The 24,657-nt window shown below is 39.5% G+C and overlaps 1 protein-coding gene and 1 long non-coding RNA gene across 2 annotated transcripts in view; one reads left to right on the top strand and one right to left on the bottom strand.

The window, feature by feature from the left end:
- Window positions 1-24,657, top strand: part of LOC124115378 (voltage-dependent calcium channel subunit alpha-2/delta-2-like) — a 40,080-nt gene that overhangs the window by 7,671 nt on the left and 7,752 nt on the right. The window contains exons 6-21 of the mRNA XM_048400488.1: window positions 1,392-1,556; window positions 2,446-2,574; window positions 2,951-3,079; window positions 4,471-4,592; window positions 6,197-6,300; window positions 7,973-8,226; window positions 10,418-10,562; window positions 11,266-11,412; window positions 13,525-13,593; window positions 14,048-14,385; window positions 15,338-15,493; window positions 16,959-17,170; window positions 19,410-19,614; window positions 21,545-21,755; window positions 23,400-23,538; window positions 24,422-24,584. Coding sequence (XP_048256445.1) covers window positions 1,392-1,556; window positions 2,446-2,574; window positions 2,951-3,079; window positions 4,471-4,592; window positions 6,197-6,300; window positions 7,973-8,226; window positions 10,418-10,562; window positions 11,266-11,412; window positions 13,525-13,593; window positions 14,048-14,385; window positions 15,338-15,493; window positions 16,959-17,170; window positions 19,410-19,614; window positions 21,545-21,755; window positions 23,400-23,538; window positions 24,422-24,584 — 2,688 coding nt within the window. The remainder of the gene's footprint in view (window positions 1-1,391; window positions 1,557-2,445; window positions 2,575-2,950; window positions 3,080-4,470; window positions 4,593-6,196; window positions 6,301-7,972; window positions 8,227-10,417; window positions 10,563-11,265; window positions 11,413-13,524; window positions 13,594-14,047; window positions 14,386-15,337; window positions 15,494-16,958; window positions 17,171-19,409; window positions 19,615-21,544; window positions 21,756-23,399; window positions 23,539-24,421; window positions 24,585-24,657) is intronic.
- Window positions 10,469-15,871, bottom strand: LOC124115381. The gene is made up of 4 exons (XR_007222346.1): window positions 15,704-15,871; window positions 15,456-15,503; window positions 14,045-14,314; window positions 10,469-10,581 (listed from the first exon to the last, which is right to left on the bottom strand). It is a non-coding gene; the product is annotated as an uncharacterized LOC124115381 (long non-coding RNA).

Raw genomic sequence — 24,657 nt, 5'->3', positions numbered from 1 at the left:
ATAAATTTTAGGAGCTTCCTTGTTCGAGGAATGTATCCGTGAATATCCACACAAAGGAACAATATCCCACTCGTCTGCAGATGTACAAAGAAACTTATTCGATGTCACGTGTCTCTGTAACAATCAAATATTTTAAAAGATTTATATCGTTTCGGGATATTATAACCCGTGTGCGTTTCTCAAATGATCACTTGGATTGTTTCAGGTGTTTCACATAGGTGTCAAGTCTCAAGGGTCGGCTGAGAAAGCCCACGTGACAACTATTTTCATAACGTCCACGGTTCCCTAAAAAATCCATTGAGTGATAGATAACAATGATAAATCAATCAACGTATTATCAGTTAACCCTTTGAACAAAGTATGTTGTTTTTACATCGGCACTTCACGCCATGATATGAGTGTATTCCCTTTGTTTTAGTAAACCTAGACATTTAAACACTCACTTTTGACATATCCACTGTGCAAGATAACAGTGATTAATCAATCAACATATTTTCTGTTAATCCTTTGATGACTAGGAACGATCCGTTGATTTACAAAAAAATGTAAATCAACTGATCATTCACCTCTTGCTGGTCTGCCACGTGCATATTACACAACATACATTTCACCTCACTTCAAACCTGGATTTAGATTGAATAATTACCCCAGACACAATAAAAGCCAAATGGGAACCTTTGTCAGGTAATTTTAAGTGGTGCTACCACTAATTGTACCTGTAATAAATTCATTAACTGAGCATCAAGTGAATGACGACAAATACACAAGTGTAGGGTTATACGAGAAAACGTGGATGACAACAAGGGAGTAGTTATCGTATTATCGACGCAATCCGAAATCCGAAATTGCTTTCACTGCATAGATACTTTTTTTAGTATTAAACTATAACCATCTGGGGTATTTCCAAATGACGACATCAGATGAGCTCCGCCGTTCTTTTTGTCTGTTTGTTTAGGCTGAAGAAATTAATTAACATGCGCCCTTTGTCGAAATCTTTATAGATCACAGTTAACCAATCAGTGTTTATGCAAAAATTCGTAAAGCAAATATTGCCTCCAGCCTCCAAGTTTATTTAGCTGTCCTTGCAGACGGTAGCCCAGTCTCTGGTCACGCTCAGTTGCGTTGCGTATCATCCGGGTACTCACGGGGGAAAAAACAATAACAAAGGCAACAACCAGTCCGGGGAATTGCGTTAGATCAGTGCCCCTTTAATGTTGAGTGCCAGACAGGGTAACAACACAGGGTCACTTACATAATGATTGATATGTTGCACTTAAGAATCTACTGATATATTGCCCTGGTCATTATCAGGTGTAGCTACTTCAGATGGTTTTCGTCTGTGTTAACTTCACTGATGATCTTCAGTAGGATTATGATTCTGTTGTATTCAGGTGGCAATACTTTGGCTCCACGACTGGAGTAACTCGTCTGTTCCCTGGCCGAGAATGGTCCACCAATTTTGCTGGCTTCTACAACGACTACGACCCGCGTGTACGTCCCTGGTACATTGCTGCTACTAGTGGTCCCAAGGATGTGGTTATTGTTCTGGATTGTAGGTAAGAATAAAATGTCAAATATAAATATGTTTTATGATTTGAAGGTGCGAGGTAAGAAAGGTTTGTGTAAATGTAAATAGGGCTGTAGCTTGGGGTGAAACGATACAGAAGGTCACGATACGATACATATCACGATACATTGGTCATGATACGATACATATCACGATAGACTTATTTTCGTCAAATGTCATGGAAACTTCTTGACTAAAAATATTTCCGAGCATGTTCAAAGGGAGAAGCTACCTGTAGACAAATGTTTGTAGTGGCTATGTTTGGTAGTGAACTTGAAACTCTAATTACAACACATTTTGCAGTCACGCTTGGGGGTCATTAAATGAGTAGTAAATATTTATTTTAGAAAGAGAATATTGTCTTGTATCGATACAGTTAACAATGTATCGTGTTTCATATCGTTGCATGAAACCTCAGGGTGCATCAAGGTATGATTTCATCCCAAGCTGCAACTTGGCACTCACACTTGCCCCAGTCAGTTTGTCTAATGCTATAGGGATCCTAGGGACAAATGTGTGAGTGAGTGAGTGAGTGAGTGAGTATGATTTTACACCACTCTTAGCAATATTGCATCAATATCATGGACACCAGAAATAGACTTCACATATTGTACCCATGTTGGGAATTGAACCTGGATCTTCAGCATGACGAGCAAACGCTTTATCCACTAGGCTACCAAGAAAAGTAATTGACACTCGCTCACCCATTTAAAGAACTGTGTTCTCATTTAAGAATATTATTTTGGCCTATGTTCTAGCCAGATGGTCATGATTAACCATCAAACAAGTTAATTCGTTGTGTCCGAAAAATTGTTTACATTATGACATATGAGTCACAGAGCTGTCTAATCTCTTGAGTTACATGTTCAATTTTCCAGTAAGTCAATGGCTGGTGAGAAGTTCTCTATTGCAAAGGGTGTGGCCAAGGCTGTGATCAACACACTGACCAAACAGGATTATGTTAATGTCATCTGTGCCAGAGCCAGCCACTGGGATGAGGTGGGGAAGTAAGTAGTCCATCATCTGGGATAAGGATGCCCATGAGGATATTAAGCATGTTAAATAACATGCGTCCAGTGTTCGAAATTAAGTCTTGAGGTCTTCCCTATTGGTATTTAAATCTAGGGAGCCATGAGTCTTTAATTTGTAACTTTAGGATAATGACAAGCACTCCTTGACTTTCAAAGTGTTTTATAGAGACAGAATAATTATTAGGTCACTACTATATTTTTCTCAGGACGTCTAGCAAGTCTAGCAAACAATTTGTATTATGGAAACAATTATTATTAACAAATACAAAAACACATCCTGCCACTCCCCCTACCACACACACAAATTTCAAATAGTCGGTCCCTAAGGAGATGATTGTTATGTTTGAAACAGGTGGCACTACTTCACGACGGAGGTGCTGAGTTGTCAAACAGAACAGATGGTGCAAGCAACCATTGCCCATAGGAAGGACCTCATAGAGAAGATAGAGAAGTTAAAGGCTGGAGGGACCAGTGAACTGGGGTACATGCTTTGTGTGGACATCAACATTGGCAGAAAACTGTCACATGTTCACAGTTTCATACTAAGATCAAAACCTGTAGATACCGTATTTTCTTGAGTATAGTGCACACTTTTTTTCCAAAAAACACAGCTGTGTGGAATTATGAGTTTGGATGTTTTTTTCCCCCATGGAAAGATATTACCGTGAGCACGAAACACCGGAAATACCATGTCAACAAATCTATACTGAAGTACGCAAAATAATCATGTAATTACACTGTCTGGCTATAAAAAGTGTTCTTTGTATATCTGGACTTATGTTTGTAACTTATTTCATTAATTTTATTCAAAATTCCTTTTAATATTGTTTTTATTAATTTCGGCGAAATCGTGTGTGAAGCGATCGGAAGATCGCACAACTCACCGTTGTTAACAGCAACCACGGTCAGAATAGTGCTATTGACGCCTTGAAACGAACTTTAGATGACAGAGAATGGATACATATATCATAAATGACATACTTTGACTCGTTAAAAGTCATATTTGTTTTTGTTTGACGATTCTATGTCAACATGAAATTCTCGCGATCACGCCTTGAAGGTGACTGGTCAGACTGGTTCCATGTAAAAAATGATACCCGGCAATAGCGATCAGCTGCTTCGCTTAGGGTTATTATTATTATTTTAAATATGTTTAGTAAAGGCTGCATATAATTAAGAAAATAATGGAATATATTATTCCTGATAAAAAAAATAGTTTCAGATACAATTTTTGCCGATCCTTGCATTAAAAATCCTTTAAAGTTATATCATTGGGTGTGTCTTGACCGAATCACCGGTTAATTCCAAGAAAACGTGTGTACAGCTGATTGCTGTTTCCGGCTTAGTTTACGAGAAAATACACAAGGTAATCTTAATCCCTGGATATAAAACAATGCCTAGCAGAACAATAAATACTATTTAATCGGTAAATAAACATGTCTGGTGATTTTTTATCTCAAATTTCGAATTTGTACTGACGAAGTTTCTCATCACCCGTTCGTTTGCCGGATTCGCTGAAAGGGTACGGTGTAATTTTTTTCTGCCCATAATATTCAAATTTCTTTTTTTTCCAAAATATTGAACCCGCTAGAGGGGGGTGCGCATTATACATGGGTGCGCACTATACTCAAGAAAATACGTTACTCAATTGATATGGAAATGCTGTCTACATTATGATCTGTTGAGTGACACCATGGTGTGGTGCATGTATGTGTGAGAGGGTCTTGTTTATATTGTATAACCAGTCTATACAACGATATATATGTTCTTAAATGTATTTTAGTGCATGATTCGTGATGAGTAATTTCATTTCTTCATTTTGGTGATGCCACAAAATACATTGCAATCTATTTCTTCATTGGTGTTGACTAGGAAGAGCTTTGCGAAGTCATTTGAGCTTCTCAACAGTAGTCCACAGACTGGATGTCAGGCTCTCATTGTTTTTGCCACGGATGGGAAGGACACAGATGGAGAGCAGGTCCGTTGTGGACCAGGTGAGTCAGATCACATCATTACACTTCAACAGCCTGCAGGGAGAGTCACATCACTATTCACACATCTACTTGTTTACTAACATGCAGCAACATTCCATTTAGGGCATAATGCAGTGCTTTGACGTCACTCATCTTAAAGAACATTGTGGCACTACTCCTTGATACTTGTTTTAATCACAAAATGGCAAATGATTCACCTGTTTGTTTGATACCGTATTCGACGTAATAAGCGCACACGGCGATATTTTCTAACATATCGGCTAGTGAACAATCCCAATTAGCACCCCTTCCGATTGATCAATGTACACAGGACTTATTTATTCGTGTATAATACGTGTGTTATATACATTCATAATTATGGGAAATTAAATTATGGAAAAAATATATCTGTCGTATATGAACACTTCAGGCTGTCAGCATAAACCACGAAATTTACGATCTTTCAACTTTGTTGTTTTTCACCAAAATAATATGCTAATAAGAGCCCCCTTTTTCTAACTTTGAGAGCGCCCTGGGGGCTTATTATGTCGAATACGGTACCGGGTAACACTGTATCGTTGGCCATGTGACCTAATGTACTCCCAAATTATGACAGTCTGCATTGTGCACTGAACACAAAACAAGCAGATATCCTTTATGACACCAATCACACCCTAAGCAAAAATATTGATTCTGACCTTCAGTGTTTGCTTTAATAATTGTTACACTAAACACTAATTAGTAGTGAAAATATACTTATTTTCATCCATTGTGCCAAACCTGACACTGCCAACTGTAAATTTTCAGTCTGCCAGGTATTTGGCCATATTGTCTTTGAAAAAAATGGCTTAGGGACCACAGATAAGAGCACATGCAAGTATCATGATATTTATTGCATTGAGAGCAAGGTATATTGATACAAATAGGATCACACAGTTGGTGTATCGTCCCAGCTCAACAAGAACAGTGTTTTCACTAGAGTGTGTCATCACAGCTTTACTTGGTCTGCTTCACCATATCACTAACTTTACACAGGACGAGAATAAGCAGATGCTTCTTTATATCATTGCATATGCTTTCTCAGGTGTTCTAAATTAGGGGGACCACCTCCGGAGAGAGGAAGGTCTGGGGTTCAATCCCTGGCCATGTCATACCGAAAGTCATTAAAAGATGGTACTTGTTACCCTGTCTGGCGCCTGGTATTGAAGAGCTAAAACAAGGACTGGTCGGCTTGGAGTCAGTATACTGTGTCTGAGTGGAGTATTCATGTTAATCTGCGGCATGGTATCTCAGTGGGCTAGCACTATGAATAGGCATAAGTCCAGACTAGTACAAGCACCCACATACTTGCATGCATGTCACTATATAAGTGCAATAATCTTGGATGTGACATTAAACCCCATTTCACCACCACCTCCTCTAAATTTAGGGGGACCATGGGGGTAATTAAGGTTTGCTCTTACAGTATCTTAATCTCAAGACTCCCTAAATATTTAGCTGATGACATGATAACAAGGATACATTGACTTACATACATATTTTCAGATTGTACTTTCTAATCTAGACTTACCAGATAGAGCTTTATTCAGTGCAGTGGCTGCAGTGTTTTGGTTGTTATTTGTCAGGGTACTACACAAGGAGCGGCTATGTTCCTGGACCCATCTGCAAGTACAACTGGACCAAAGTATGGGATGTTAGCGACATGCAGAACAAGAAACTTGATCCACAGGTAATCAGCTCATTCTATCAGTCGCACATCTATTATGACATTTAGTCTCTAATGTACGTGACCCTGGCTGGCAGATTTGGAAAACAACATTGGTAGGTTCCAAATTGGGATTTTAAAAATGTCTTTTTGTTAAACTTATCCCTCCACAACAGTATGCAATATTCCTTCTTGCTTTGATTATATATAAGTGTAGAACATTGTGAAAAAAACAAATGACCGGAACTCCCCCTCCCACCACCTCACTCCCAGCAGGCTCCTGTACTACTCATCACTTTTTCCTTCATCTCCTGCAGTGAACGGACATGTTTGTTCCACTCCACATTTACGATTGGATTTGTTTCATCATTTTGTCAACTTGTTCGCCACGTGTTACAACCACAAGCTTCAGACCGGATGCTCTGGCTTGGGATCACGATGCCCTCGCCATCGAGTGGAACTGCCTACACAGGTTGGCGTTCCCACCCCCGGCGCTTCTTCCCCGTGTTCTCCAGAAACTGGCATCAACAGGGAATATCCAGATTCTTTTGGTTGCATGTTTCTCTATGGCTGCGACTCATGCTATTCATCAGACACACCAATCCTCTACAGCCTCCTTGTATGGCCAGAAATGGTTACCTTTCAAGGCTTATTGTTGTCAACATGATATGGATCCTACTGGGGCTTCTTCTGGCTTCTTGATTTCTTAGTCTATTATTATTAACATGAGACAGAACATTTGTCAGGAGGTACCATTGCTAGTTATTTCTCGGCCATTAACTCTGTCCTCAGAACCTCCTGTTCTACCCGTATCACTACTGCTCAGGAACTCGCCGCTATCCTACGGGGTTACTTTAAGGCCGATCAGAGATTAAAGTGTCAGTGAACTCTGGACGTGACCCAAATCAAATTTGACTGGTCACTTTTCATTTTCAGCATCAACGTAAATGTCTTATCCTCTCGACCACCAAGGAGGGTTGCTGGAATATCTCCAAGAAAACCCTGTCGTTGTGGTTATGTTCCACCATTTTTCAAGGCTTATGCCCATACTGGTATGGATCCACCTAGAGCTTCCCATGCACAGGAAATTCTCTCGTTGGCATCCACAATGGCACTTCACACCAACAGCTCCGTCACAGACATCGTCCGAGGTTGAATTTTGCAAACCCACTCTACTTTTGCCAACTTCTACCTCCGAGATCTGAATGTTGAGGATATCGAGGGAATGTTTCCCTATCTTTCAAGTACCTCCAGTTGCAAAGTAATTTCTGACCCAGCCTTGCCTGTAATCAGGCAAGGTGGTGATGTACTATGGAACTAGTGGAGTTGAACACATCCATGGATTGAATACTAAGCGGCAGTCTAGTCTAGTCCAGTCCTTGCTCTGGCCCGACCACTCAATCACGAATGGGGATATGCAGTTGGTCCGATCTGCCATCCTACTGTGGGATAACTGCATACTGTTATGGAGGGATAAGTTAAAAAATATAAGGAATCAGAGAATTCCAATTTGTTATATACTTATTTATATAAATACTTTGATGATTTCGAAGAGATTTGAAAAAGTTCTGTTCATAGATTGCTATGATTAGAAGTGATGGTTGATTGATAGGGACTTGGTTAGGTTAATGGTCAACTTTCTCTTGCCCTGATAAAAAAAAAGATTTCAGCAATTTATTAATTCTTCCTGTTTCAGGCTCGTATCTTCAGCTATCTGATTCGAGACGATGCTGAGGAGTTTCCAGGGAAACTGGCATGTTCCCACAGAGGAAGCTTCAAGAAGCTGATGACTGGGGAGAACCTCATCTCCCAGATGGGCAACTACTTTGAGTTCCTGTCTGGCAATGCCAAGAGCAGCAAGGCACTGTGGACGTCCCCCTACCTTGATGCCTGGGGCCTGGGTCTCATGATCACACACACCATCCCAGTACTCAGTCGCATCACCGGCAAGTGAGTAGCACTGTTCCTATCTTACCACCAGCAAGTGACTAGCACTGTCCCAATCTCACCAACAGCAAGTGAATACCACTGTCTCTATCTCACCAACAGCATGTGACTAGCACTGTCCCTCTACTGAGTCACACCACCAGCAGGTGAATAGCACTGTCCCTATCTCACCACCAGCATGTGAATAGCACTGTCCCTATCTCACCACCAGCATGTGAATAGTAGTGTCCCTATCTCACCACCAGCATGTGAATAGTAGTGTCCCTATCTCACCACCAGCATGTGAATAATAGTGTCCCTATCTCACCCCCAGCATGCGAATAGTAGTGTCCCTATCTCACCACCAGCATGTTAATAGCACTGTCACTATCTCACCACCAGCATGTGAATAGTAGTGTCCCTATCTCACCACCAGCATGTGAATAGTAGTGTCCCTATCTCACCACCATCAAGTGAATAGCACTGTCCCTATCTCACCACCAGCATGTGAATAGTAGTGTCCCCATCTCACCACCAGCATGTGACTAGCACTGTCCCTGTACGCTTGATGTCTGAGGGGAATATCCATGCCAACTAAATAATGTTTGAACCCTGTGGGGATTCCGGGTTAGAACAGGTCCCCAGCAACCTATATTGGTTGCTTTGGTGATCAGGTTAAGTGTGTGTCATCATACCCCAATAGTGAGGATCATTGCTCATAATATCTATCACTAGATTCCCTGTAATATTGATGTTAATGTTAACATCCTCTGTAACATAAACAACCCTTATAAAGACATTTCGTTCAAATGATCAAGAATGAGTTAATTCCCACCAAGGCATGGCAGACAATCAGTAATTCAAGCAAAATTTCCAACATATTCAGTTTCAGAATGATATTTTGAAGAAATGTATTTTTCAGGGATGTGAAATCTCCGCGGAAACGCGGAAAATCGCGTTTTTTAAAACAGTAGTCCTCGGAAAAAATCATCTTCCGCGTAAAAATTTAATCAAAAATTTAAAAAAAAACACTCCGAAAAATATGATCGAAAACCGGACAACCGTCGCGGATTGTCCTGTTTTCGATCAGAGCTTTCACCAGCATAGGTTTTCGGACATCATACGTTTTCTATCACGAATACTTGCACTATAACGTGGGGTGTGGCGTCACACAGAAATTATAATTACTCAGAGTCAGCTGATGGCTTGTGTTTCAGATAAAGTTGTCTTTTACTAGTTTTAGCCTGTAAGTGAATGAGATGTTTTACAGTTGTTCATGTGATTAGCGAGAAAACTATGAATGTTTCTTCAGCGTCCAAAACCCAATAACATGGGGATATATGTTGTAATTATGTCTTATGTTTGCAATTGAGTTTTGTTTTTTTTCATCAAAAGGTAAGTACAAGGTAAGTTTTTTCAATATGCTTCAACATGGGGAAAGGGGTCAGACATTGCACGCTTGTGACAGTTGTCCTTGTGTCTGGGGGATGGGGGTTGAAGTTTATGGCAGTATTGCTCCCAGACCTGGCGGGTAGCCAGGTGTGCGAAAGCTATGCCCGATTTTTTAAAAGTACTGATCTAACTTCGAAATTTTACTGCATCTGCCATCTTGTTTATTTGACTTTTGCCCATGACTTAATACATTTCTTGGTGTGAAAGTTGTCCAAACTGCACGAAATTGCTTAAAATGCAATCAAATGTTTAAAAAATTTCTGGGGGGGCATGCCCCCAGACCCCCCTAGACTTTTCCTCTTTTTTCGTGAAAACCTGCTCACATCCCTGATTTTTACAATTTTGATTATCAAACACAAATCTTATGTGATTTTTTTTTTCAACATGATCCATCATTTAGGTTGATTGATGATGAATGTAGAAGGAAATTAGGGGCTTATCTGGATCTGCCTTGATGCTGATATTTGGCTTCAAGTTTGCAGCAAATGTCAGTAAAACTTCCAAAAATGGAATTAGACATTTCCCACTTCATTCTGTTATAGGGGATCACGGGTGGGTCAGTCGTCTAAGGCACAGTCGTCACAGTGATTCGCTGTGCAGAGTTGCGTCCCTTGGGCACGCCAGAAACCTATGATTGTGGGTTCGAATCCCGGTTCGCCCTGATTATGTTTCTAGGTTTGTCAGCACCATCCATACCTGTGGGTTTCACCGAAGTCCTGTATCACTTCTATCTATGATGACTCACTTGGGGTTCTTGTTTCAGGTACATAGGAGTTGTTGGTATTGATGCCACCCTGGACGAGATACAAAACTTCCTCACCAAGCACCAGTGGGGCAACGTCTACTCCTTCCTCATTAACAACCAGGGGGAGACAATCTACCATCCCAGGCTTACACCTAGCAAGAAGGTGAGGGCAATAACTGTCACTGAAAAAATAGAGCATCAGTATATCGTTCTGACTGTATAAGTGATGATTTTTAAACAGCTTCTAATTGCTTTGAAGTCAATCTCATTAAATTGGATCTTAGGTCTCACTACCGCGAAACAAAGATTGAGGACATACCCATTAGGGTCACGTTAGAACGACCTTTCATCCAACCAATCAAAACATCGCTTACCAGATTGGGAAAGTCACAGTCGGAATGTGTTTTCTAATTGTTCAATCTTGAAAAAGTTTACACAGGGTTGTTGGATGACAGTTATGGACTGTTTGACTGATTCCTGCAAAATCATCGTCTATCTCTCGCTTCAATGGGGTAAACATTTGAAAGGGAAGAGACTTTCCATAGCCCATAGGAAGGGATGCCATAAAATCTTGGTCATCTATTGGACATTCCAGAATTATTTTATTTTCAGTTATCAAATGTTACATCGAGAACTAGGTTTCAAAGCATAGTCTGGATTTAATTGAAGTCACCTGTTTGAAACTAGTGCTATAAAACTAGAGAAAGTTGCTCTCAGATTGGCTAATGTTTACTTCTTGTTTGTCTTCTCATTGGTTGGTAAAAGTTCGCGAAACGTCATTCTGCCGTGACCTGTAAATATTTTTTGAGATTATCACTAATCCTCAATCCCTAGCCGTTCATGATCTAGTTTTATCTGTTTTATAGCTGCTTGATGATCCCATCTTCATCCCGATCTCCCATATGGAGATTGACCAGTATGGCAACCCTCCTGAGTTCTCCACCATAGAGAGGGAGATGAAAGCTGGGAACACTGGCAAGATTAGGGTGAAGGGATCCGAAGACAATACCAAGGTACAACATAATTCTCAGTACTGCAAGGTAGCTTCAGTCCACTGACTGCTTGAGATTCGGGGTTACAATAAGTCAGCTGACTAAATAAATGGGATGGTCAGGCTTGGTAAACTTTCATACTTAGACTATTTTTACTGTATCATAACATTATAAGTTGTAGGAGTATCACGATGGGTTTTATGCATTCCATGTTAGGTTTTATACCACGAGCCGAGGTCATGTGGTATAAAACCAAAAAAGGGACGCATAAAATCATATGTACCCTTCGTGATACTGCTACAAATAAATTTATCTCACGGACATGTTAAATCTGTCTTTGTAGAAGACTTAAAACAAAATAAAAATTGATAGGAAACAGCTGTTCAATTCAGCTAAGGTTAACTTGTACTGTGTCACATGACTTTCATTAACTGGGGAAAAGCATGTGGCCTTTTGCTCCAAAGCGGGGTATAAATCTGGTTTGAGTATGATCATTTTCAGATTGTCATCAAAATGCTCGAAAATTGCTGAGTGTAGCGTTAAACAACATATTAAACAAATAGACAATATAAACAAACAAAGCATACTTGTCATTTGGGCTGACTATAAGGGAATAAAATTTCATCATGACAATAGTGTTGCTCATGGTATCAACCACAGGCTTGTATGATTTAACGATATATAAGAAAGCTACATGATAAATCACAAGGTAAAATGAACGAAGCGTGGTTTCTTTCCCAATAAATTATTGTTCTATCATGACGTCATTTCTGAAGATTCAAACATGCGCTCGCAACTTGATGATGTCATAATTTGGACAACCTTCTTCTTGAGAGGGAGGTGTCTAGTGAGTTGTTACCTGTAGATGTAGATGGCTGAATGATCACATCCAAAAGTGGGAGAGATATGACAATCGGTATTGGGAGAATAGGTACAGGTAATCGACATGCAAATTGTGAGAATATGCGGGAAAAACCAAATTGCCCCCCCCACCGTTCATAAATGTACTTGTCAGACGTTGCCTCATCTTTCCGAGGCAAGAGAGTTAACTGAATAACTTTAACATGTTTAATTTTTAGTTTACCGAAACTAGGCTGTAATTCCTTGACTCAATCGTAGCGCCACCAGTGGTTATTATGAGTTATGTCCCTTCTATACCTCTCCTATGGACCAATCAGATTCCACCTCTAGTATCACCTGCATTTGATTCAAACAGAATGACGACGCCCAGTCAAGACGATCTGATCAATAATCAAGATCTATATTGTGATAAAATATAGTCTTACATCGCGAAGTGCATTAAATCACGTGAGCACCTTGATTAAAATCATGAAAAGATTTGGAAAATATCTGTCGACAAGTTGGTGGTGCACATGCTTTGCAAATCTTGCAATCGACTGAAATCAGACAGTTTACGAACCAGATTTTGATTTCGTTGTGCGGTTTTGATTGGACTATGCATAGACTTGTTAGTCCAACCAAAATGTAACTCCATAATACCAGCCTAGTTCGGCAAGGGTGGAAACTGGACTTTTATAGTCAGTTAACTCTCTTGCCTCAGGAAAATGACATTGCCTAGGTTGGATTCTATTCAGAGAGTCATCAGTATTTAAATACGGGTAAATATTGTTAAAGCTTGTATTTTTGATTAACATTGTTAAAGAGGCTGTACATAATATTGACATCTCATATGAGAAATTAACGATTCATTGTCGTTGTTTTTCATACAATAAAACACTCCAGGGATGTGCCCCTTGTGGTTTCTTCTCCCTGCAGTGTAATAAGAAATATTGCTGCTTAAACAACTTGTTTTTTCTCACTAATAGTATTGAATTGCAACAGAACTATATAATGAGGAGGATCAATGGAAATGTTATTTGATTCACATGATTTAGTGGAATCTATTCTGGTCCGTTGTTTGTGGCATATGTTTAAATATGCCAATTTCTTATGAGATTTCTTTAGAAATGATTATGACAATGATCCAATAACAGTTTGAAGTCCAAAAGTACAAAAACAACTTCCAATTATCTAGAATGATGTCAAGAGACATAGATAACAGCAGCATGTGAACTCAGTGTCTCCTGTGAGACAGCATAGACATCGTCTAATTGTTGACCCATTGTGTTCCAGACTTTCTTCTATGGTGCTCTTGAAGAATCAGAATACTCCTTTGCCTATTGCCTCACTGACATGGATCTTGTAAGTGTTGAGGACAAACCAGGCCTCACCTTTATCCCATAAATTTGGCAAATTTGAAACATAGGTCGGTCTGCTGCCAGTGTCACATAAAATAAGGATGTGTTGTTGTAAGAAGTAACAGGAACATGTGCACATAATCGTGAAGTACCCAGTTTGATAAAATACCCACAACGAAAGGATGACAAATTACACGTAAACCAGTAAATGCATTAAGGAGTAATGCAGGATAAGAATACAAATGTAAAAAATATTTCGATTTTACTAAAATAATATTTGTAAAGATAATCTAAATAGTTGTGATGATTATCTTGGTGCAGACAGTTTCTTTCCTTTTCAAAACATAATGCTTGGAACAAACAGCTGTCTTTGAGAATTTCTAAAATGCACTTGCAAATACATAAAACGTTATTGCACATTTTCAAACCTTCATAATATATGATTAACTTCTCACCAGGAATTCCGTCGCTCTCAAGAGCCTGTGGACAGATCGAAGTACGTGGAGAGCTACTTCAACCTGCTGAAGGAGTACACAAGTGACCTGCTTCGGGAACAGCTTCCAGGGACGTTCCACCAGCTTGACGTGAGGGAGAAGGAAAAGCGCTACCCCGGGCTGAGGATCTCTTACAAGTACTCCACAATCTTTCTGGCCCCCAAGACCTGGTGTGACCCCACCACCTACATGTATGATGACAACCTGGACAAGAAGACCCTGGACGCTCATCTGTGGATCAACAGTTATCAGAAGGATGAAGGGTGTGACTCTGGCAACCAGAAGTTCCACAAGGGCGTTCGGTAGGCTTGTAAACTGAAACTTGTATCAGACCCAATCCTTGCATTCAAATGTGTTATGTCGCCATTCCTGAGACAGCAACCAAATTGATTTTGAAGACATGAAGCAATAATGGATAAGACCTTCTTTACTGAATTCTGTGATATGCATTACTTAGAAGTTGACGGATGACAAGGTAGACACAATTTTATGGATAACAACTTCTTTAAAACTGTAAAAAGCGACGTTTCGGTATAGATCCTTATACCATTGTCAGTCTTGTTGTCAGAAGTTTTTATCCATAAAATTGTGTCTACCTTCTTTATTGAAGTTGTTATCTGTAAAAGTTTCAAGTCTTAAATCATGCTTAAGTTCTTCTAACTTCTACTAGTGGTTTAATGATACGTTTGTACTGCGATACAATATTGTATCCCCATTCTAGACCCATGACTCAATACACTGATGTACAACCCCTGTATTGTGATACATAGGATACATTACATTACAAGTTATGTTGGTGTAAAAGCATGTGAATAATAACAGATTTAAAGTGCAAGACAAAACTGTTGAACAACCAGCTTACACAGATTCTCTGGTATTTCGCGCGTGGCTATTAATAGCATAAGATTCAAAGTGCCTTCTATGTTTCTGCCCTACAATATCCCATCTTTGATCTCGGAAATTTAAAAACAAATGATTCGGGTTTGTGATACACCTGTAAAATGTAAGAATATGAAGTAAAACTCTACATCTTTTGGACATTTGGAATTGTAAGTGAGTGAGTGAGTATGGTTTTACGCCGCTTTTAGCAATATTCCAGCAATATCACGGCGGTTTGGAATTGTAAGTAAACAACACCGTCTAATACAGAAATAGTTCAATGGAACCGAATACTCTGATACCTATGAGAATATACACATGTACAGTAACTTTGCCATATTGTTCATGACTCTGGTTACATTCCTTCATGTCTAGAGCCGATGTTTTGCTGACTCAGCCTATTGAGAGAATCTGGGCCACTCGAGACTTTGAGTCCATCAATCAAATCAAGTGGACAAATGTTGGCTTACGGAGTGGCGTGTTTAGGACTTACCCAGGTCACAGGTCAACCAGAGGTTACGACCCCACCAAGTGAGTGCATCTGAAGGCTTAGATCATAACATATGAGAATGGTATTTGATAAAAAAGGTTGTAAAGTCCCCTGTACCGGTATATTGGAAAATTGAAGTTCATTCTTTCCATGATGCATATGACAATATCTTTTTTTAGAATGCGGTATATCGAGTGATTTCAAATATTGATTTCCACCTATGTGTTTGATGTTATATACTTGCCAAATACCTTTCAAAATGTTTCCGTAAATTCCAAAATGCAAGTTTGCGAAGATAGAGTTTATTTCTCAGTGCATGCGCATTCGTTCACTTCACTCATCAACATCCAGGACCCCAAGATGGCGATGTGGTCAGTTGTTTCTAATGAGAAAGCCAAAGCCCAAGTGTGGAAGCACTTCAGTCTAAAATAACAGAGGCAAAATTGATGAATCAAATATTGCAGTCTGTCGTGATTGCACTTCTGAATGTAAAATTTAGTATCATACAATGTATCATGTTTCGTATCACAATACGGCCTCTTGCATCGCAAAATATTGTGATACACTGCAAACCTCTCATATCCATGCTACTCCCAAGCTTGCAAATTACATGTACACATGTAGCACCATACCAGCTTGTGGGTTTCACCAAAGTGGTTATCATCTAAGACCTTCCTCACCTTCCTCACACATTAAGCTGACGTGCTGTGATATAACTGGAATACTGTTCCAAGTGGTGTTGATCCCAATTCACTTTCTCATTTGCACTCACTTAATTCTGAACTCTGGAGTCTGACATTCCAGATTACCGTATTTTCTTGAGTATAGTGCGCTCCCATGTATATCGGCACCCCCCTCTAGTGGATTCAGTATTTTGGAGAAAAAAATTTATATGTCAAGCTCAGAACAAAATTACCCTGTAGATCTACCCCTTCAGCGAATTCCGGTAAACAAACGGGTGATGAGAAACTTGGTTAGTACACAATTGAAATTTGAGATAAAAAATCACCAGACGTGTTTATTCACCATTTAAATTGAATTTGTTGTTCTGCTAGGCATTGTTTTACATCCAGGGATTAAGATTACCTTGTTTATTTTCTTGTAAACTAAGCCAGAAACAGCAATCAGCTGTACACACGTTTTCTTTTTGTAGCCAGACAGTGTAATTACATGATGATTTTGCGTACTTCAGTATGGATTTGTAGACATGGTATTTCCGGTGTTACGTGCTCACGGTAATATCTTTCCATGGGGAAAAAACCCATCAAAACTCATTATTTCATGTATAATGCGCACCCCCTTCTACACAGCTGTGTTTTTTGGAAAAAAAGTGTGCACTATACTCAAGAAAATACGGTACAGTTTATACAATATGGAGTCTGCAATGAGTATAATGAATTAACTTGACTTTTGGTTCACGACATAACAAAGTGACTTTAAGTAATCCATTGGAGCATGTCATGTCTAGATTATTTACATAAAATGAATAATCGTGTGAATGTTTAGACGCCCATGGTACAAGAGAACAAGCTCTGCCCCGCACAAGACGTCTATCTCAACGCCTTACATGGACGCTGCAGGTGTAGGCAAGATTAACACTATATCACAAGCTGTGTTTGAAGGAATGACACCTAAGACAGATGAAGAATGTGCCAAGTATGAGAAGGGATCTCTCCTTGGGGGATGCAAGTGTAACCTGGACAGTGATTGTCTTATAAGTAAGTTGCGTTATGCTGATTGTCTGCATGTGAGGCATTGTTAAACAAATGAGACATAGAGCAGAGCTCCAGATAAACTGCGTATCCGCGTAAAATATGCATCAGAAATGCAGAAATATGCAGTAAAATAAAATCCAAGTGTATCAAATACGCAACGAACATTACAGATACGCTACAAAAATATATCTTGTGTGTATCATCAAAATATTGTGAAGTAACCCTGCGTATTCGATTAGCAAATCAGCAACTTATTTTGAAATTATAAACGGGTATTCCGTTAACCTTGCCAAACTCCACGATGACAGTTACATCATGATCATTTGCCATCACACTTTCGTGTGGAAGTATCGTGGTATTTTTTAGTCCTATAAAGCTCTCGAACCCACACGACACCAGTTTACAGGGACTAGATGAATAGTGTTTTTAAATATTTAACTTAAATACCCACATGTGTAAAAACTAGTGGGTAACAGAAATTTGAATACCCAGATAGAATTACTGATACCCAATGATTTTAAAATGCATGGGTAAAATACCTACAACACCAAAAGCTTATCTGGAGCTCTGATAGAGCTAATATATTTTTTCATGATTAGGTTTCTTTTTCCCTGTCATTGTACGAGGAATTAGAAAGGAAGCTTTATTATTCTCACGAATCCTCTACCTCTATAATACCATTGCCATAATCCTTTATTATCTGCAATCACACTACGACTATTTTTTCTAATTTTCAACACAAGTCCTTTTCACTGTCAACTGTACTATAATAGCACCAAGTAGCATACAGCTCTTCTGCGTGGCATAGATCAAATGGTTTCTCATGATCAGTTTCCTCTAATCAGTCTCCTTCATTGTCCCAGGAATTAGAAAGGAAGCTTTTTATTTCTGACACAAAATGTCTTGGACTAGCAACAGTACAATTTGCAGAGAAAATAGAATAATAATTATATTAATTTAAAAGGCCAGTACGATGACGTTTCTAGGTGTTTTGGAATCATTCATCAAATATCTTCTGAGTATGACATCAACTCTCTAGTTCATGCACAATTCAATTCTCAAACCCAAACAATAGAACTGCACAGCAACGCCGAAAACCCAAGCACTGTGCAGGATAGACTGGCTCCTGTCATGTTTTATTAAAAGGCAAATTGAAGAGAAAGCTTGTGTGTTTTTCTCACGGATGAGCTACAGTATACTAATTGCCAGCTTGATTGGATTAGAAGCCAGTGTTTATCAATATAAGTGCCTTGATTGTATGAAGCCAATCACGTTGCAGAAACACATCTTCCTGAGGCAAGGTAGTTAACTGACTGAAAGTCCAGTTTCCATCCTTGCTGAACTAGGCTGGAATTATGGAGTTATATTTTCACTTGACTAACGAGTCTATGCATAGTCCAATCAAAATCATATAACGAAATTGATGTCTGGTTTGTAAACAACATGGTTTTCAACGTGCAGATTTCGGTCGGCTGCAGGATTTGCAAAGGATGCATACCGTTAACTGGGCATCAACATACATGTATTTTCCTAATCTTTTCATGTTTTTAATGAAGGGGCTCACGTGATTTGATGCACAATATAGATTTTGATCATCGATCAGATTGTCTTGACTGGGCACCGCCATTTTGTTTGCAGCAAATGCAAGTGATATGAGAGGTGGAATTTGGTTGGTCAGTAGGAGGGGAAGGAAAATAACTTGTAATATCCACTGGTCGCTCTGCGATCGAGCCCAGAAATTCCAGCCTAGTTTGGCAAGGATGGAAACTGGACTTTTACAGTCAGTTAACTCCCTTGCTTCTGGAAAATGCAGAAACAAGGTAGGGGTATTCCCTGGAAAGAAGTGTTTCCTGACCTGCTAATGAGCCTACTCCTACAGTGTCACTTGAGCAGAAACTACGCTTGTGGAATGAAGCGAGTAGAGCTGAGTGTCCTTTTGCAAACAAAGCTTCAGAACGGTCGACGTACGGGCAATTAAAAATATATCTATGTGTAAGGCATCTTGAAGAACTGAGATGACTCTATTTCCCTGTTTTGTATTTTCATTCATCAGGGATATTGTGGGGGGTGGCATGGATGTCTCACTTGTCTTATGCAGAACATTCACTGTGTAGAATTTGCTGCACTTAGTTGTGCCAGGATCTGCTGATTCCTTGAACTGTAAGGCTCATTCATTGAGTCCCATGTGAAGATATTGCTGCAATACTGACATGTTAAACTGTCCTACTCACTCTGTCTTCAGAGGTTTGTTATCTGAGCATGGCGCCAGGTCCGAACTCAGACCAGCGCCGATGTGCCACAGAGCGAGTGGAAGCTGTGACTGGGCTGGACATTCTATACGATGACTTCCAGAAGAAGACCATGGAGAGCATGCAGGCCAGTGACTTCCGCAAGTCCTGTGGCCAGACCTACTTCTGCCCTGATGGAGAGCCAGACTGTGAGACCAGGTATGGAAACTTCTCTGAATAATGATAACACACAGGCAAACTGTTTTCAAATGGGACATCTTGACTCACCATAATAGTTCTGCAGATGACTTTGATCAGATGGGTGAGGAGCGAATATTTTTATGCATACACCACAGGTGTTTTTTTTACACTTGTGTCTGTGTTGGTGCCAAAAATGTTAAGAGTTTGCAAGCCTGTAGTTGTCAGTTTGAGTCCACTTGACCGTACTTGCATGTCTCTTGTCATCTCTTTCAGTAGATTCTAGTTTTGTTAATCATTCAGTATCAGAAATTAGAAATTTATGGGTTCCTTGAGTGTTTTGTAAACAGTTTTTTGTCCAACTAATAGTAACATAGATTATTTCAATCTAGAACTAAGACTAAGCCCTTTTCCTAATTTTAACCACTGCCTGTAAGTCATTGTCAAGAAATCCATCACGGTTAGTGAAAAACGTACATGGCTGGGAGGAAATAGTAGATCATTGGATACATCGATAGATGTTATTTTATTAATCTTGCTGACTAACATATTTGGCATGTACAGTCAAGTCTCGTTAATCCGACACTCGTTTATCCAACAATCGGCTTTATCCAACACAAATGATGGGAAACGATTTAATCAGTGCTATTTAGACCCGTTAATCCGACAGTCTCGCACTCCGACTCCGACACACCTAATTTGCAACGAAATGCTGATATCACTCATTAATCAATCTCGTTAATCCAACACAGTGATCAGCGTACTCCGTGGTCATCCTTCTGCGAGTACACAGACCCGTGTTTTGATGCAAGACGAGTCGGCGAGTAGCTGCATATTTCAACGGCTGCAGAGATAAACTTGCTTAACAATAAACAATTAATTTTTTAAATACACAAAACAGGATTAATCACATGCCTAGATTACCTCAATCTCATTAAAATCGGATACAAGCTCTCGCTACCGCTTAAGACATCCCATTACAGGTCACGTCAGAACGACCCTTTCGCAAACTTTGAACGACCAATGAAATTACTGACAGGATGTCCAATTTTCGATCACGAACGTTGATACTACCTAATTTCGTTTATCCAACATACTCGTTAATCCGACATAATCATATGCAACCAACAATGTCGGATTAACGGGACTTGACTGTATATTATTGAGGAAAGTTGAGGGTTCAGTGAGTGGCCAAATGGTACTGTTGGCTAAAGAAAATGTTTCTCTACCTGTCATTTGATTCGTGAACACAGGAACTTAATATGTACAACTTGAACATTTCATATGTAAGAGGCATGAGTAATTGGATGGAGATAGAAATATTTTAGATGGGTCATTGAAAGTCAGGGAAATGGCAGGGATACTTAATGCATTATGACATAGAGACACAAGATATTTCCTTTTCAAATTCTATATTATACATGACATTTCCAGCCATGTCCCGTTGAAGCCAAGTTCAGAATACCAGGTTCAGACATCCAGGACATACAAATCAAACACCTAGGTTGGGCGACTAAAGCGTAGAAGCCATATGAATTGAACATCGAGGACATACGAATCAAACATCAAGGACATACAACTCAAACGCCTTGGACATTTGACTGAACATCCAGGACATATGACTCAAACACCTATGACATACAAATCAAACATCAAGGACATACGACTCAAATATCAAGGATATACGACTCAAATGCCTAGGACATTTGACTGAACATCCAGGACATATGACTCAACCACTTAGGATTAATGAATAAAACACCTAGGACATATTACTCAAATCAAACATCCAGGACATGACACTCAAATACCAAGGATTAATGAATCAAACAGTTTTGACATTCCTTTCTATTATTCTTTTATTTTATGTGACCAAGCTGTTCCACTGTACCAACAATCATGGTGTTTTGGGAGTAATATGATGCTAAAATTCTGTGTTCCTGTTTTTCAGGTGCTACCTGTTCGACAACCAGGCCTACCTGGTGATGGACCCTGACTTCCTGTTGGCTGGCAACCTGGACAAGAGCAAGTATGCTGGAGTCACACTTGGCAAGAAAGAAGGCGAAGTCATGAAACATCTCGTCTACAAACATGGCTTCTTTAAACGAACTGAGTCAATTAATTTTCAGGGCACCTGTCGTATAACTCCTGCAGAAGCTAAGGTAAGATATCAGAGAAAATTACTTGCTTTTGCCATCACTTGTCAATTATTATTGTTAATGTGATTTATCTGATTTTCACATGGAAAGGTGGAAGATGGTAGGTAAAGGTGGCCCAGATGCCTCACATGACACAATTTGTTCAGAGGTGCATCCCTAAGGCATGTGAGAATTGTCGTTTGAACACCAATTTGCCTTGGTTATGCTACATTGGTTTGTCAGCACCATCCCGTGCATGCTAATTTCACTGAAGTGGTGAACTACTGAGACCTGCATCGCTTCAGGCTTTCCTCCCACATTCAGCTGGACATAGCTGGAAAATTGCAGTATCAAACAGACAGACAGACAGACAAACAGACAAATTGTACAAGTCATGGAATCCTGGAAAAGTCCTGGAATTTTAGTTTGAGTTTCTCAGGCCTGGGACATCTTTTTAAAAAAAAAAATTGGAAAAAAAAAGTTATGGAAAAATAATATGTTTATACCAGTAATTTGTTTCTGGTAAAAATCAGAAAATAATTCCATTATTGAAATGATATCATGGAAAATTGGCATTATACCCTGAAAAAGACCTGGAAAAGTCAGGGAAATTTGTCAGGCTAATAGTATGAACTCTGTTAATGCAAGGAAGGGACATGCACATTTTTTGCTGCCTTAGTTTCATGATTTACAGTACAGTAAAAGAGGGGTAGTCAACAGAATCCAAGGGACTGTTGAAATTTGTTTGTTACTACTAGCTAAATCTTATCAGCCACTTTGGATTTATTTTAGTACTCCAATTTGTATCAACTTCTCGGTAGAAATATATATTCCATTGTGAGAATTCAGCATGTTCAGTTGAAAGAATGTGAGCAGTGTTATGACATATATATGGAAACTGATAATATCACCTCCTGGCCATCTTTGCGATGCCTTTTTGAGGTGAGCATTTATTTCGTAGAGCAGACAGGACTTTTGAAAAAGTTTGTTATATCTGTTATGGCAGGTTATAGCCTTGTTTGTTATGGCCATGTTCTACTGTAGTCTTTTTCTCCCTGAATCTATCTATGTTACATAAACCAGGCAACCGACTTCCAGGGCCCACTTGCACGAAGCAAACTTAACAGCAAACCTTTCATAAGTCTATGTTAAAGTATGGGAGTTATGATGGTCTGAGCGCTATGGTCACTTTGTGTAGGTGGGCCTTCGTTGCTGGTGTGTGGATGTGTACATTGTAGGGGTGAAATGATACATCGGTGCACCGGTGCATCATAAGTTTTCATGTAATGATACGATACACGATACTTCATTTTCTGTATTGATACAAGATGATACACTTGCTGAAATATATTACTCACTATTCGTTTAATGACACCTGGCGTTTTTGTCAGTCAGTTATCGCAAAATATGTTTTAATTAGCGTTTCAAGTTCGCTACAAAAAATAGCCAATACGAACCTGTGTCTCCAGCTAGCTTTACCTTTTGAACCTGCCCTGAAATATTTATTGTCAGGAAGTTTCCATGCGATTTGACATAAATATGCATATCTATCGTATCATGACCTTGCTGTATCGTTTCACCCCAAGTATATTGATGAACTGGTTGTGGCTCCAACTGGTTACGGCTCCACGCCTTGACTGTTTCACTGTTCCCCTTCTGCTTCCTTAGGTGAGCCTGCTGGGCATCCCCAAGAAGCCTGAGGAGCTGGACGACTATTTCAGGAACAGAGGCCCCATCCCCAAGTTCCACAGTGAATTTGGCTGTATCCAGGATGTGGTCAGCTACAAAGCCAATGACTCTGCCCTTGGTAAGTACAATTAGTTAGAGCGATGTGTAAATTTTGAATATCTCTTCACAAGTTTTGAGTGAACAGTGTTCGTAAAAAGTCAACGTTAAATATATCTCTTACTGAATCTGTATGTAAAGACTGTGACCTTCATTTAGCAGAGGAGGTACCCATCTCTTTTTTGTGTGTAAGAAATATACTCACTTGAGAAATAGTTTTCATACCTTGTTACAGAAATATTATAAAGGTAGAATTATGTTTGCAAATATATTTTTACTCATATGATATTAATGAATTACGTTTGATAGCTTTATGTTTATGTTAATTTTTGAAATGGCATCGGTAAAGATGTAACATGCTGGACATGTGACTTTAAATATAGTTTATCTTTCAACAGTACCATGGGCCATGTGGCCTGAATTATGAAATAAACTTGATTGATTGTTGTCTGAATCATCTCAATGGTTCTGGTAAAATATTTACCACCGTACAGACTTCATGTTTCTTCTTCATGTTCCAGTTTCTGTTAATGTGGCCATAGTGTTATCATTAATCTGTTCCCTCATTGGGTTCTACTATGTGACTGCCCTAATTAACCTGTGTTCTACATGTACAGGTCCTAGTGGTATGGTGAATGGCAATGTATCAGGGCCGTGCATGTCAGGGTTCTATTATACGACTGTCCTAATTTACCTGTGTTCTACATGTACAGGTCCTAGTGGTATGGTGACTGGCAATGTATCAGGGCTGTGCATGTCAGGGTTCTACTATGTGACTGCCCTAATTAACCTGTGTTCTACATGTACAGGTCCTAGTGGTATGGTGACTGGCAATGTATCAGGGCCGTGCATGTCAGGGTTCTATTATGTGACTGCCCTAATTAACCTGTGTTCTACATGTACAGGTCCTAGTGGTATGGTGACTGGCAATGTATCAGGGCCGTGCATGTCAGGGTTCTACTATGTGACTGCCCTGCCTCTCACAAACCTCTACCTGCTTGTGATAGAGAACTGGAAGCAGTACAGGGAGAGCCTGTTCTACAATTTCAACTGCAAGATTACAAGAACGTAAGAATCTAAACCTTATTGACATTAGTTATTATGTCTGTTGGAGTGAGCTTATACCTTGGTGGCTGTTAGT

This window comes from Haliotis rufescens, unplaced genomic scaffold (assembly GCF_023055435.1).
Source record: "Haliotis rufescens isolate VD_foot unplaced genomic scaffold, xgHalRufe1.0.p SCAF_2, whole genome shotgun sequence".
Classification (NCBI taxonomy): domain Eukaryota; kingdom Metazoa; phylum Mollusca; class Gastropoda; order Lepetellida; family Haliotidae; genus Haliotis; species Haliotis rufescens.
The sequence above is the reverse complement of the archived record's forward strand: the minus strand, read 5'-3'. Positions and strand labels throughout refer to the sequence as shown.